The 13748-nt window shown below is 37.0% G+C and overlaps 1 protein-coding gene across 1 annotated transcript in view; it reads right to left on the reverse strand.

The window, feature by feature from the left end:
* LOC134541904 (oligopeptidase A) overlaps positions 1-13748 on the reverse strand; it is an 86271-nt gene that overhangs the window by 11438 nt on the left and 61085 nt on the right. The window contains exon 13 of the mRNA XM_063385647.1: positions 1022-1249. Within this exon, the coding sequence (XP_063241717.1) occupies positions 1022-1249 (228 nt within the window). The remainder of the gene's footprint in view (positions 1-1021; positions 1250-13748) is intronic.

Genomic DNA, 13748 nt, shown 5'->3' on the forward strand with positions numbered 1-13748 from the left:
CTGCTCTTTCAGTGGTCAAGTGGTTTCTTAGTTTTTTATGTATACTACCATGTGTACTGAAAGACCTCTCTGTAGCAGCAGAGGTTACTGGCAAACCTAAGATTCTGTTTGCAACTTTTGACAGCTGTGTATGACCACACAGACCTTTCCACCAAGTACAGGGTTCAATTTTACCTTTTTCAAGCGCCATCCAAAGAAATTCTTTGGCCCACATACCTTCTCTACTTCGGTACTGAGCTAACTCTGTTAAAACTATACTTTCTTCAATGTGTTCCATATCGGTTGAAATTTTGCATATATACTCAACAGCACTCAACTGTTCATCAGGTTTAAGTATATGGCATTGTGAAGAGGGCTCTAACATGCATGCAGCTAGATGGATAGGTTTCAAATCAAATTCTTTCCTGGTTTCCATTAGTACAATTTTCTCGTCGCTCTTTGAAAGTGGGGATTCTGGAAGTGACACTTTTAAAGCATCTTCAATTTCAGCTAAAGCTCCATGTGTTATGAATATTGAGTTTATCTGATTCTAACCTTGAAATCCTGAAGCAACTGGCCGTAACAGGTTAGCCAACAATTAAAAAAATTCCACAAAATGATAGTCATACAATTTACTTCAGTATAAATAACTTCATGAAGAAAATTTACTAATTTTGGCCTCTTAAAGCCTGTTAATGAAGTTTTACTATAGCATGTCTCATCTTCAGTTTACAGTGTGCAATTTAAAGGCATTCATTCTCACTATACAATGCATGATATATGCTGTAAGTGCTGTCCTTGTTTCTGTGTGCTATGTTATCAGATATACCCAAAAAGCATAACGTACAACGTTAAACACTACAATTAAAAAAAAAATCTAAAGACTGTAAACGTGATCTGTGCGTATTGCATTACTTGTAAGGTTGCCTCCTGAATTTTATTAACAATATACTTGTAATATAGTCCTGTCAGAGTACACCCAAGCATAAAAAAAAAACTCACCCCCCTTGAAACTGGCACTACCCGCCCCACGCTACCTCACCTCTTGCCGACAGCAGCGACCTCCGCAGGACCGGCCGCGTCCGCCTCCCTGAAGGAGCTGTAGGCATCGGCAGCAACCATGCGGGCCCACAGGTGGCAGTAGTACGCCGCACCCCACTGGTCGCAGAACACCTCCGTGAAGGAGCAGGGGTGGTAGTCACACTTCTCCAGCGGGAAGCTCCAGTGCTGGGGCCACAGGTCCTTCACCACGTCCAGCCAGAAGTCCTTCCTGCCGAGGTGCAGTGGAACACACCATCATCACGGACCACACCACTAAACTAACAATCAAAAGCATCGCCATACACCACTGAAATGCAAGACAATATACCATAAAGCACCCAGTTGTAACTAATTTTATAAAATTAATTAGCTTTTTAACATAAAAAAACACATACAAATGTAATCTTTCGATGAATGTTATTCTTTAGCATAAAGATTGTACCAACATGCATGGACAAAACAAAATGGAAAGAAAAAAATTAATTTTACTTTACTTATTCATTTTTACATTACTAATGTTGCCAATTTATTTTATTAAAATGGATTATTTATTTATTTATAATTGTAATTGTAACATGCCAACTAACAGGACAAAGCCTTTAATGGTTGGCACACAATTAGACAAAAATACACTCAAAATAATAAAAAAAAAATGAAAAACACAAAACAATACAATATAATACATATAAAAAAAAACACACATAACGAAGACAATAAAACAAAATTAAAACGTTACAATTTAGACAATACAGAACTAAAACACACATGATCATTAAGAACTAAGGAAAATAATTGAAGTCTTTATCAAATTTATTAAAATTGGTTATTAGCCTAAAGATAAGATCATTATTTCTATTAACTGTACATAAAGTGGAAGTTAAACGACTGTTAAAAGGAGGTACTCTTAAACCGGTGTTGTCAAGTATATATTTACAGTTCAATTTGTTAGTATAACAGTTTTTAATGAACATAGAGTCAAGTAATTCTCTTCGACTTGAGAGAGATATCAGATTGGGTAGAGGAAGATGTTTTTGATTAATAATATTTATTAATTTATTCTGTATATTTTCGATTTTCATATTATCGCACATATTGATGTTCCAAATTACTGAGCAGTATTCTAGTTTTGACCTAATTAATGCTAAATAAAGTGAGAGGATAGAATCAGTTTTTGTAGCATAACATGTGACATATTTAATTAAAGCTAATGTTCTTCGGGAACTAGAAATTAAATGTTTTACATCTTGGTGAAAGAACAATTTAGAATCTAGAATGATACCTAAATCTTTGAGAGAAGACGATTTATGAATTAAGGTGTTGCCTAATTTATAATCATATTTGATAGGAAGGTATTTTCTAGTAAAGGATATTATTTTTGTTTTGCTTTTGTTGAGGGTCACAAGATTTGCTTTACACCAGTTATTAATTTCATTAATGTCAGTTTGTAATAATAAACAGTCATTAAAAGAGAAAATTTTTCTACTTATTTTTAGATCATCTGCGAATAGAGTGCCAGAAGAATGATTCAGAATTTGAGTAATATCATCAATAAATATTTTAAAAAGTAAAGGAGACAAGGTACCACCTTGAGGAACTCCAGAGCTAGCTATAAAATTTGAAGAATTGGAGTTGTTGATAGATACAAAAAAAGTTCGATTTTTAAGTTAGCTAGAAAACCAATTAACATAATTGTCACTAAGACCGAAATTATGTAACTTGCCTAATAGTAATGAATGGTTTACAGTATCGAAAGCTTTAGCAAGATCAAAATAGCAGGCATCTACCTGACCCCTGCTAATAACTTCATTAAAAATAGGATTGAGGAAAGTAATTAGATTGGTGGCTGTGGTCATTCCTGATCTAAAGCCATGTTGATTACTAGATAAACGATATTTTAGTTGGAAATTAGTGATTTTAAAAACTATTTTTTCAAAAATTTTAGAGAGACCATTTAATAGTGATATTGGTCTATAGTTAACCACATTTAATTTGCTTCCGTTTTTATGAATTGGAATGACTTTTGCAATTTTCCATTTATTTGGAAAAACTTGGGTTCTTAAACTAGTATTAAATAAATGTTTTAATAGGGGTACTAATCAATTTGAACAGCCTTTCAGAATAAAATTAGGAATCCCGTCGGGTCCTGTAGACATTGAGGGTTTTAGAGCCCTTATGCCCCAAAGCACAAGGCTGTCAGAAACAGAGGGAACAGATATTGTATCAAGGAATGAATTTAAGGTGGGAACTTGGTAATTGACATTAGAGGACACATAAACACTTGAAAAGTATTCAGCAAATACATTAGTCAACACCGCTGGATCACTAGATACGACATCATTAACTTTTAACGAATGCTGTTCATGTTAACCGTTTTTTATTAATTTGACATAGCGCCAAAACTTCTTAGGGTTGTTCTTGATATTATTGTTAGTGGATCTGGTCCAATTTATTTTATCACGCTTGATAAGATATTTGGTTTGTTTTCGAAAGAATGAAAATTTAGTATAATAGTACATATTTTTGTTTCTTCTGTAAAGTTTGTGAAAATGTTTCTTGGATTTGAAAGCTTGAATTAAGTCTTTTGAAAACCAAACAGGGTATTTAGAATGTTTGCTAATGAAAACGAGGATTAATTCATTAATTTTGTGACATAAACAAGTAGTTAATCGATCAACAAGATAGTTAACATCAGTAGATTCATAGAAATTTGACCAATCATAATTTTTAACAGCATTGTAAAGACCAAGATAGTCACCATTAATATAGGACCTAGAGACTCTAGTAGAACTGACCACATAAGGAATGCTGTCAGATATTATTTTTATAATTAAGGCAGGATGATAGATCTTCAGTGACGAGTGCTTCATCCGCATGGGATACTGAACATTGCAAGATGTTTGTAAAACAAAGATCTAAGAGGTTTTTGGATGATAGGATTGTATTATACTGAGATAGACCAAGACTAGATATACAGTTTATAAGATATTGTGCTTTAGTCTTGATGTGCGTGAGCACGATGTTGGTAGTTAGATTATTGGTCCAATCAACACCTGGGATGTTAAAATCACCAAGTAGCACTAACTCATCTTGATAATCAGCCAGTTTATCTTCTAAAGTCTCAAAATAAGATGAATAAATATTTGGAGATGTTTGGGGTGGTAAATATATATTGCCAATTACAAAGGATTTATTATGAGTCATTTTAACTTTTAACCAAACAGATTCAATTCCGGGGTAGTCCAGGTTAAAAATAGGCTGAATAGAAGTGAATTTAAACTTATTGACTGCTATCAAAACACCGCCACCACGATCTTTAGAAGTCAGCAAGGCGTCTCTATCATTTCTGTAGATTGAGTATTGATCTGTGAAGTAGTGGGAATTAATGTTAAGATCGTTGAACCAGGTTTCAGTTAGACAGATAAAATCATAATTAGAGATAATAATGTTTTCATAGAATTTTTTTGATTTAGTTCTTAGACCACGGACGTTTTCATAAAAAATTTCCAATTCCTTTGAAATAGGATACACGAAAACAAATTACGGTGCTCCTCCTGGCACCGGAGACAGGTTCGTTGCAGTGACACCAGCTGATAAGGGCTTCATGGGGATGACTGTCTTATCAGTGCTGATGGAATTATTCGAAGTAGAGTCACTGGTAGCAATTTGTTCCGGGTGGAGTTTACCGTAGAAGGGACTGATTAAGCACCCACTCGGCCAGAATACTATGTTATTTATTCTATTAAAATCTTCAAGTACTACGTGAAACGAAGCGTAAGAATCAAATTTGGTTCTAAGTTTAACTACCTTAACATGTGAAAGATTGAGTTCATTAGTTATATAGTCAACTATCTCGTTTGCATGAACAGAAGGATCAAAACGAGTAACAAACAGTGCTTTTGTTCTTCTCGGAACTGGCTTGGCGACCGTTTTAAGGGTGGGAATATTCCTTATTCCCACTTGCATCGGTGTTTACTTTCTCTCCGGCTCACGCTTGGATTCAGTATTCGCATTCATTTTGGATTTTCGTGCATTTTGCACAACGGTGAAGCCGTCAGAGTCAGCATGTTGGTTGGTGTGGTTGTTTTTGGTGACATCACTTTTTTCTTGCTGCGTCGGAAGTAGGTCACTGGACGGACGCCCGTTACCCGAGACGCTCTGTGCTACTAACGTTCAGTTTTTTTGTCGCTCGAAGACTTCATTAAAGCCTGACTATAATATATCTCACTTTTATTTATTACAAACAAACTTTCTTTTATTGAGATGAGTTCTTGTTTAATCACAGCCGTTTCAGAGCGGGATTCGATAAGCAGACACTTAAGTTGAGCGTTTTCGTTTTGAAGAACATCAACTTTATTGCAAAGCAGTTCAACCTTTTTAATTAAATCATCGAGTTTAAGAGCATCTGGCTTCATTATTTCCAGCTTGGTTATCTCCAACATGGGTAGATCCTGAGTTGCACTAGAACTGGAACCAGATTTCTTGGTCGGCGATCTAAACATTTCCGTGTTGACGACCTGCACTGACTTTAAAGAGAGAGGTTCATAATGGGGCAAAAAACCCTGGAAATCAGGTTGATCTAAGATGGAAGAATTAATATTTGACACCAACAGACGATGTTAAACCAAAATAGATCAAGATAACTGACGGTAAACGAGGAGCGCGCGCGCGCACACGTCCGTCGGCTATGGACTCCCGGCCGCTATGTATCACAATCAGGATTACATTATTTTGGTGTATTAGTAGGCACTAGTAGTACCATATTTAGGAATTAGCATAACTTATAAGAATAACACAGAAAGCTCCTATCTTAAAAACAAAATTGGTAATGAAATAAAGCCATTATATATGTTGTATCTAACTATCAAAAGTCATAACACATTAACACACATACCTATCCACCCTGGGAAACCACATTTAACGACTCCGATGATATGACGTTTGAATTAAAATCTGCCAGTGAGCAAGAGAGTGAGTGCCAACAGAAATAAAACACAGGACTCTATTGACTAGGGTGTAGTTATTATCTATTATGTAATACTATCACCAAAAGTTAACAAACCTTAAATGTTGATAAGCATGTAACAAATAAAAATCATTAAACATGTAGATTATTTTATTACACAGGGGAGCAATGTGTAATATGTATTTGAATTGGTGGCATGTATTCTTTATTACATACATGAGAGTACGGATTGACGAAAATAATATTTGGAGGGGGGGGGGGGGGGGGCCACACACACTCACATACACATACATATAATTAAAGGGGTATCTTATTTAAATCCTCAGTTTTCTCTACATCTCCAAAACCACTCACACCTTCCATGGGTGGTTGTGGTGCCCTTGGTCTCTCATAGATCCTAAGAGAGTTTGCTGAAAGTGGCTGAGCAACTTTTAATTTTTAAAATAATTTTCCACCTAGTTTTCTTGATGATCTCCATAGCAATGGCTGTTGCATTGTTGATGCTTCCTTCTTCTCCATAGCAACAGCTACTGTATTGCTGATACCACTTAGAACATTTTTGAATTTTATAAAAGTGCCGATCATTTTTATGCGGAATCTTAATTTGTTGAAATTATGTAATGGCACAAGACTCTGTAAAAAAAAGTTTGAAGAATAACATCATCGAAGCAAGTGCAATAACCGGCAAAGAAAAAGGGAAAACTGTTTATTAATATTGTGAATGCATTTAGTTTAAACCAAAATGCCCTTAATTTTAAATGAATTGCAATTTCCAGTGAAGTTGGCTTGAATTTAAATAACCACAAACGATCAACCACTCAATATAAATCTAAGATCATAATAATATTATGTTCCTAAGGCTGCGTGTACACATTGCGTTGGTCGACGTCCGTTGCTGCGGTGCGGTGACGGAGAACAGGAGTAAACACGTAGATATCAGTGTGGCCGTTCCCACACTCGCCGTTGCGTGTTTTTACCGGCCGTTGGGGATTTCCTACCGGCGACTGTCGCGGTGCCAACGTCCACCGCACCGTGATGCGTGGGGGTAGGACACAAACAAACAGACGGATCTGTTCCCACAGTACACGTTCAACGGCCTGCGTCGATACAACTGCCTGCAATTTATTTTTGTCTGCTATGGATTGTGACAAGTTGATAGCATTGGTTCAAGATACTCCTCCGCTTTGGGACAAAACTGACGAGTTTTTTAAAGACTTAACAGTTAAAGAGAAGTGTTGGTTGACAGTGGCAGGAGAACTGGTTGATAATTGGGAACAACTGTCTCAATCGGAGAAAAGAACAAAAGGTAAGAAAAACACACTATTTGTATTGTCGTAAATGTTATTATTAGGCCTATATATGTTACAGCATAATTATGTGATATTGTTACAATTGTTTCTTTAATGTATCGTTTTTGCAATGAGTACATTTTGTTAATTATTTAACACACACAGATAATTCAGGAAACAGTGTTTGGAACAAACATTACGACGAACAAACTGCATCATTAGACACATTGTGTGGAGTCCATAAAAGGCATTTAGAACATATAGGGCTTTTGGAAAGGGACTGCTCCTGGTCCCATAAAATAATCAGCAAAAAAGTCCCTAACGCCTACACCTTGATCATAAGCATTACGTCCGAAATCACTGACATCCACGAACGTATGTGATTCGGAGTCCTCACAATTAACACCGTCTCGTTTGCGCACAAAATTATGCAGGACGCAAGACGCTTTTACTACTTTGTCAATATTGTCAGGATGCAACAGTATTGGGGTGTCCAAAACACGCCATTTATTAGCGAGCACCCCGAATGCGCATTCCACGTATCTTCTGCAGCGACATAACCTGTAATTAAAAACCCTTTTACGGGCATCGAGATTACGCTGTGGGTAGGGGCGAAGAAGATTTGTATGAAGTCTGAATGCTTCATCACCAACCATGACAAAAGGCTGTGGTTTAAAATAGGTGTTTGGCAAACATTTTGGAGGTGGTAAATTCAATGTACCTGAAAACAACTTTTTACCAAGAACAGTATCTCTAAAAACTGTTGAATCTCCTTCTTGTCCATATGCCCCTACGTCTATAGCAACAAAGCGTAAATCAGCATCCGCAACTGCCATCAGCACGACTGAGAAGTATTTTTTATAATTAAAGTACTTCGACCCCGATCTGCAAGGTTTAATACACCGTATGTGTTTCCCATCTACCGCACCTGCACAGTTGGGAAAATTAGTCTTCCTGTAGAAATTGTCAACGATCTCGATCCACTGCTGCACTGTTGGTTCGGGCATTTCCGTGCAATGCAAACAATCCCAGGTTACTTGGCAAGTTTCGGCGACAACTTTAGAAATAGTTGTTTTCCCAACTAAGTATTCAAGTTGTAGGGAAGCGTAGGTGCTTCCAGCCGCCAGGTACCTGCAACAAATATAAAGAAATGACTGTAACGTCACATTGAAAAATTTAATTCCTTATAAATCTCTGACACGAAACAATCAGTACGTTAGTTATCTTTATTAGTTGTAGTTCTTAATGGTATCATAATACACACTGTTGACCGAACAATGCTAAATGTTTACGGTTACTGTCCATACTATAGAGGATGCACTACGAACAATGGTTAATTGAAACAATACACTATTTATATGAATACTGGCAATCAAAAATATAGAGCTGATTCAACCATGTGCTTCCTTCACATGTTTCACAAAAATTGTGAGTGTTTTTTTTTTTTTCCTTTTGTTGCAGTTACCGAAATCAAAAACAAGTGGCGAAATATAAGAGACAATTTCGTCCGCTCTATCAATGCAGAAAAAAGCGGAGCACCGGGAGGGAAGAAAAGGAAATATGTATTTGCCGATGCTCTTCAGGTTTTGCTTAATTCTCTTCAGAAAAGGAGGTAAGTTGAACTATTGCTACGAAATATAAAATTGTAATGATTATTAAGAGGCTCGCCTTCCTAGAACATAACAGTGCAGTAATTCGTATTTCGTATTATCGGATGTTTTCAAAAGTAATTTATATAATACAGATTAAAGTTTACTGTACTACTGCACGTCTCTCGAAAGCTTCGGTATTGTTACAGTTTTTCACCAGGAAAAGACAGTTTTAGAGGCGCAGCTTGCCATTAAAGTACTTAACGAATTAAAATACTTAATGAATTAAAGTTACCTTGCATTAAAGTACAGAATGAATTACAGTTAGCTTGCCATTGAAATACTGTATGAAACCACTCAACGAACATGCTTCAATGTTTTGTCAAATTAGTGCAACAATAAAATCCCGTACAAAACATGGATTACGAAAACACTACACGCAAACAGAGCTCCGCGCTTAGAGGCTATGAAACTGTTGTTGGCACATATGCCAGTACCACCCTTAACTCCGAACTACTTTTTGGCTTAATACAGCGGACGTATCCCTACGAAGGCGGTCCCCTCAATATCTATACGTCAATTTTATTTTACAACTTGTGCTATGCTTTTATTTTCAGAACTACCGGTAACATGACAGAAGACGAGCTGGGCGAACAAGACCAAGACACGCCAACAGAAATCGGCAACCAAGAAACATCAAATGTATCACAAAGCACATCCACTTCTGCCTCCTCATCGTCCGTTCATCGAGAAGAAACTTTCAAACACCGCCGGCCGCAACAAAATACAATAATGACGAAATTTCAAACAGAACTTCTAAACAAACTTAACCAGCCCGAAGATACAAGTGACCCAGATAAAATGTATCTCCTTTCACTGCTTCCCATGTACAAATCGTTAAGTGATATTGAAAAACTCAGGTTTCAACAACACATTATAAATTTCATGATTTCAGTTAAGGAAAAAACAGCGCCTACTGCCCATCCAACATTCCAAACTAGCCATCAGCACACCTTCAACTTGTCCCGACCCTCGACGACATATGAAAGGGCTGCACACGTCGCAACCGCCCCTCCATCACAACAGCTCACCTTTCAGCTTCACCCTTTTCAAAATCCCGTAGCCTCAAGCAGCCAACATGACACTTCACCTGAGTACCGACCCTCACCATCATACAGTGTTTCGGAACCTACACCATCGCCTGATTTCATGTCCCATCATAGCAGTGCAGATATCTGAAATAACCCTTGCAGCTGTAATGTGCAAAATTGTTCACAATCACTTAAATATTAATAAAGTTTGTTACCTACCTTAGTGTTATTGAAAGTCTTTCTTCAGGAGTTAATGGGTTTCTCCAACATGTATCCATCTTGGTAATTTGAGGTCGCACGATTTCCAAAAGTTCGTCAAATGATTTGACTGACATTCTGTAGTAACTAAAAAATTTATCTTCGTGCTTCCTAACTTCTTCAAAAAACGATCTGAACCTGTTAGAAGATGCTCTCTCTTTGTTGTACGGATGCACCCAGTATTTTCTTTTGTTTCGAGGTTTGTCTAGCAAACCTAGACTCTCCGCCAAGCACACTACTCTTACACGCTCCATGACTTACGATCGAATGCAAGCACAACGCTACCGCTGTATGTGGGAACACGAGTACAGATCAACGTCCGTTGGTTTCACCGCAGCAACGGACGTCGACCAACGCAATGTGTACACGCAGCCTAACCGGACAATGCCGGGTACTGCAGCTAGGTAGTGTTGGTTAAATAAATGTGAACTTGAAGGCCCTTAGCAAATTGTTGAATCCAATATTTGTTATAGTTATCTTAGTTCTAACAATTTTTTTTGTTCCATTAGTTGAGTTTCAAATTCAATTTTTTTTCTTTTGGTTTGAGGTTCGGCAGTGGCAGACCCTAAGGGAGGGGCATGTATAACGAGCAATGCGAGTGTCTCTGGCCTGTGGACTGCCGTGGCAAAGCTCGAGCATATCAGCTAGTTTACAATTATTTCACAGTTTTGTACAATGAACACAAGAATACAAGTGACCCGTCAGAAGTCACAAACCAGTATTAACAGAAGGACACAAATCCTTTAAAAAAGAAGGCACTGAGTTGTACTCTCTGAAGGGCTCATGGAATCAGGAACCAACTGTTCGCACACGCAAGTACAGACAGACAGACCTGGAAGGCACTGTCTGTGGCAGTGAATCCTACAAGGGAGGTGGGAACTTCATACATTTCATTTTGTGATAGTTAATTTCTCTGAATTCAATACTTTTTTTTTAGTTATGAAAAAATTAACCAACTTTAGAAACTCAAGTTTAGAAACACATGAAATATCAAGGGTAACATCAGTACATATGTACAGACACACAAAATACAGATGCATATGTCAAATACAAAATGGCATGTACTTATTAAATAGCTGGATGCATTCCTGCACCCGAACTGACTGTAACTAAACATACTGTGATGATCCAGACTTCACCAAGTAGCATTAATCTGAACTGCAAATATATAAACACTTCAAGTAATTTTGATTGAATGTTGAAATATTAAGTCCCAGAACAAAAATGTTACTGTTGATAATTAATTACTGAAATAAAGTCTCTAAGACTACTGTTACTGTTTTTATGGCTTTTTATTATTCTCCACAAAAAATTCCACGTGATAATGGCCACCATCTTCCAACCTCAAAAACAAGTACACGAAAAATAAAATTTGCAGAAAAATAACAACTTTAATTGCACAAAAATTTGGTTCCTTACTTAGGCACAATATTAAAAAATGTTTGTCAATTAAATCTGTGGTTGCTTACAACGCACGGTACCAATGACCGAGAGACCACTGTCTGCTTGTCATGGCTAGGGTTAGGAGTTTTCTGCACACCAAAGGCCAAAATTCTGCGATAGTGAAACACAAATTCTGCGATAGAAAACAAGAAATTCTGCAATAAAAAATGTAAAGTTCTGCAATTTATTAAAAATTGTTTATAACGTTTGAAACATGTATATACAACCTAAAAAAGTCTAACTAAAGGGAATTATATTATTTCTATACATGTGAAATTCCTACCTAATGTAAGGCACTATACAAATGTTGAAATACATCATTAATCATATTCTTGTGTTCAAAAGTTCAAACAACTGAGCATTTGTGAACTATCTATTCTTTATAAAGGCTGGTATTGAAATGCAACATGTTGAGCATCTTAATATTTTCTGGTAACAGATTACGCCTGTTGTCTGAAAGAATGTCCTTATAAAAAGAAAAACTTCTTTCACAATCAACACTGTTGGTAGGCATGCATAAATAAGCCCTTGCTATACCTGCCAGAACTGGACACCTGCCCTTTACTGTCCCAAAACTGGAATGGGTCTACATCTAAACAATCTGAGTCTCTTAAGATTCCAATGTAAGTAGCAAACTCTACTTCACCACAAGATGCTAGAAGTGACAATACACTGACATAATTGTTAAAATTGTGTGACAGCAGAAGAGCTTTATTAGGAGAAAATATTCTCACATATTTCAAAAAATTCCAACCAGGTTGACCCTGTGCTGACTGATATTTCGCCAATTTTTCCAACGAGCTAACAAAAACAATTTTGAATAGCTGTTTTACAGAAACTGAACTTTCAGCAGGCACTTCTTTCAAGTAATGGGAGTGGTCTGCTTTTGACTGAAGTTCAAGGTAAGCCTTCAAATCTACTAGGGTGTCATACACTTCTGTTGCCTTGGGACTCTGACTTTCAAACTCTGTCAGAAGTTGAACAATTTTCTGACACATTTCAGCAATGAACTTCAAACAAGCTGATAGTTTCTTCTGGTTGACATCATTTTGCATAAAATCAACAACATGTGCCAAAGCATTAGATGGAACACTTGTATGTTGCAGTTCTTCCTCCAGAAATGACCTATAGACTTCAAGTGTAATTTTATCGTGGTACATTACTGCCTGAAACCATGAGTTCCAACGAACAATAACTGGAATAACAGGTGCTTTTACTTCCAGACCTCTATCTCTCAGGTAGTTCATGAACCTTGCTTTCCTGGCTGGTGCGTTACAAAATAACATTTTCATTGCACTCACAAATGCATCAACGTCTTTGAATGTCTTTCTCCAAACATCACCAACCAATGACAGTATATGTGCAATACAAGTAATGTGGATGCAGTGAGGAAAAACTCCATTCAGTGTATCTTTATATGCCTTCAGCATATAAGCTGCATTATCAGTAACAAACCCTAAAACATTATTGTAGTCAATATTATAATTTGACACTGCTTTTATAACGCTTTGAGCCACAGTACAACTATTGGTTTTTTCCAACAAGACTGTATCCACAAGAAATGGTTGAAGTTTACCTTCATGTACATTCAAAGGTATGAAAATAATGTTCAAAACATACCGCATTTCAACATCAGTTGTTTCGTCAGTTACAATAGCTATTTGTTTCCCTTCCAATTCAGACATCAACTTCCCTTGGTACTCCGCATGCAAAGCAGGAAGGTGCTCTTTACGCAGCTGTGAGTGACTTGGAATAGAGCCACCATTTACAACATGCTTGTTCAAAAATGAACGAAACTCACTGTTGTCAAGTTTTGTCAGTGGTATGTTAGCACTGACGCATGCTTTCACGAGATCTTGGGACACAATTTTTCGTTCAGCAGACAAACTTTCTTTTTTGAAGGAAGTACCAATTGTTGTTTGCTTGGAGGTTCCTGCCAAACGTGAGGTATGTTGCACTGACCTGGCTTTATGTTTTTGAGAATTTAAATGATCCTTAATCGTGGAGAGCCGTTTATGGTCCAATAACACATTGCAAATAGAGCAAAAGAGTTTACCACCATCACTATGTAACACACTTGGAAATTCCTTAGCTC

The sequence above is a fragment of the Bacillus rossius genome, chromosome 1 (assembly GCF_032445375.1).
Source record: "Bacillus rossius redtenbacheri isolate Brsri chromosome 1, Brsri_v3, whole genome shotgun sequence".
Lineage (NCBI taxonomy): Eukaryota > Metazoa > Arthropoda > Insecta > Phasmatodea > Bacillidae > Bacillus > Bacillus rossius.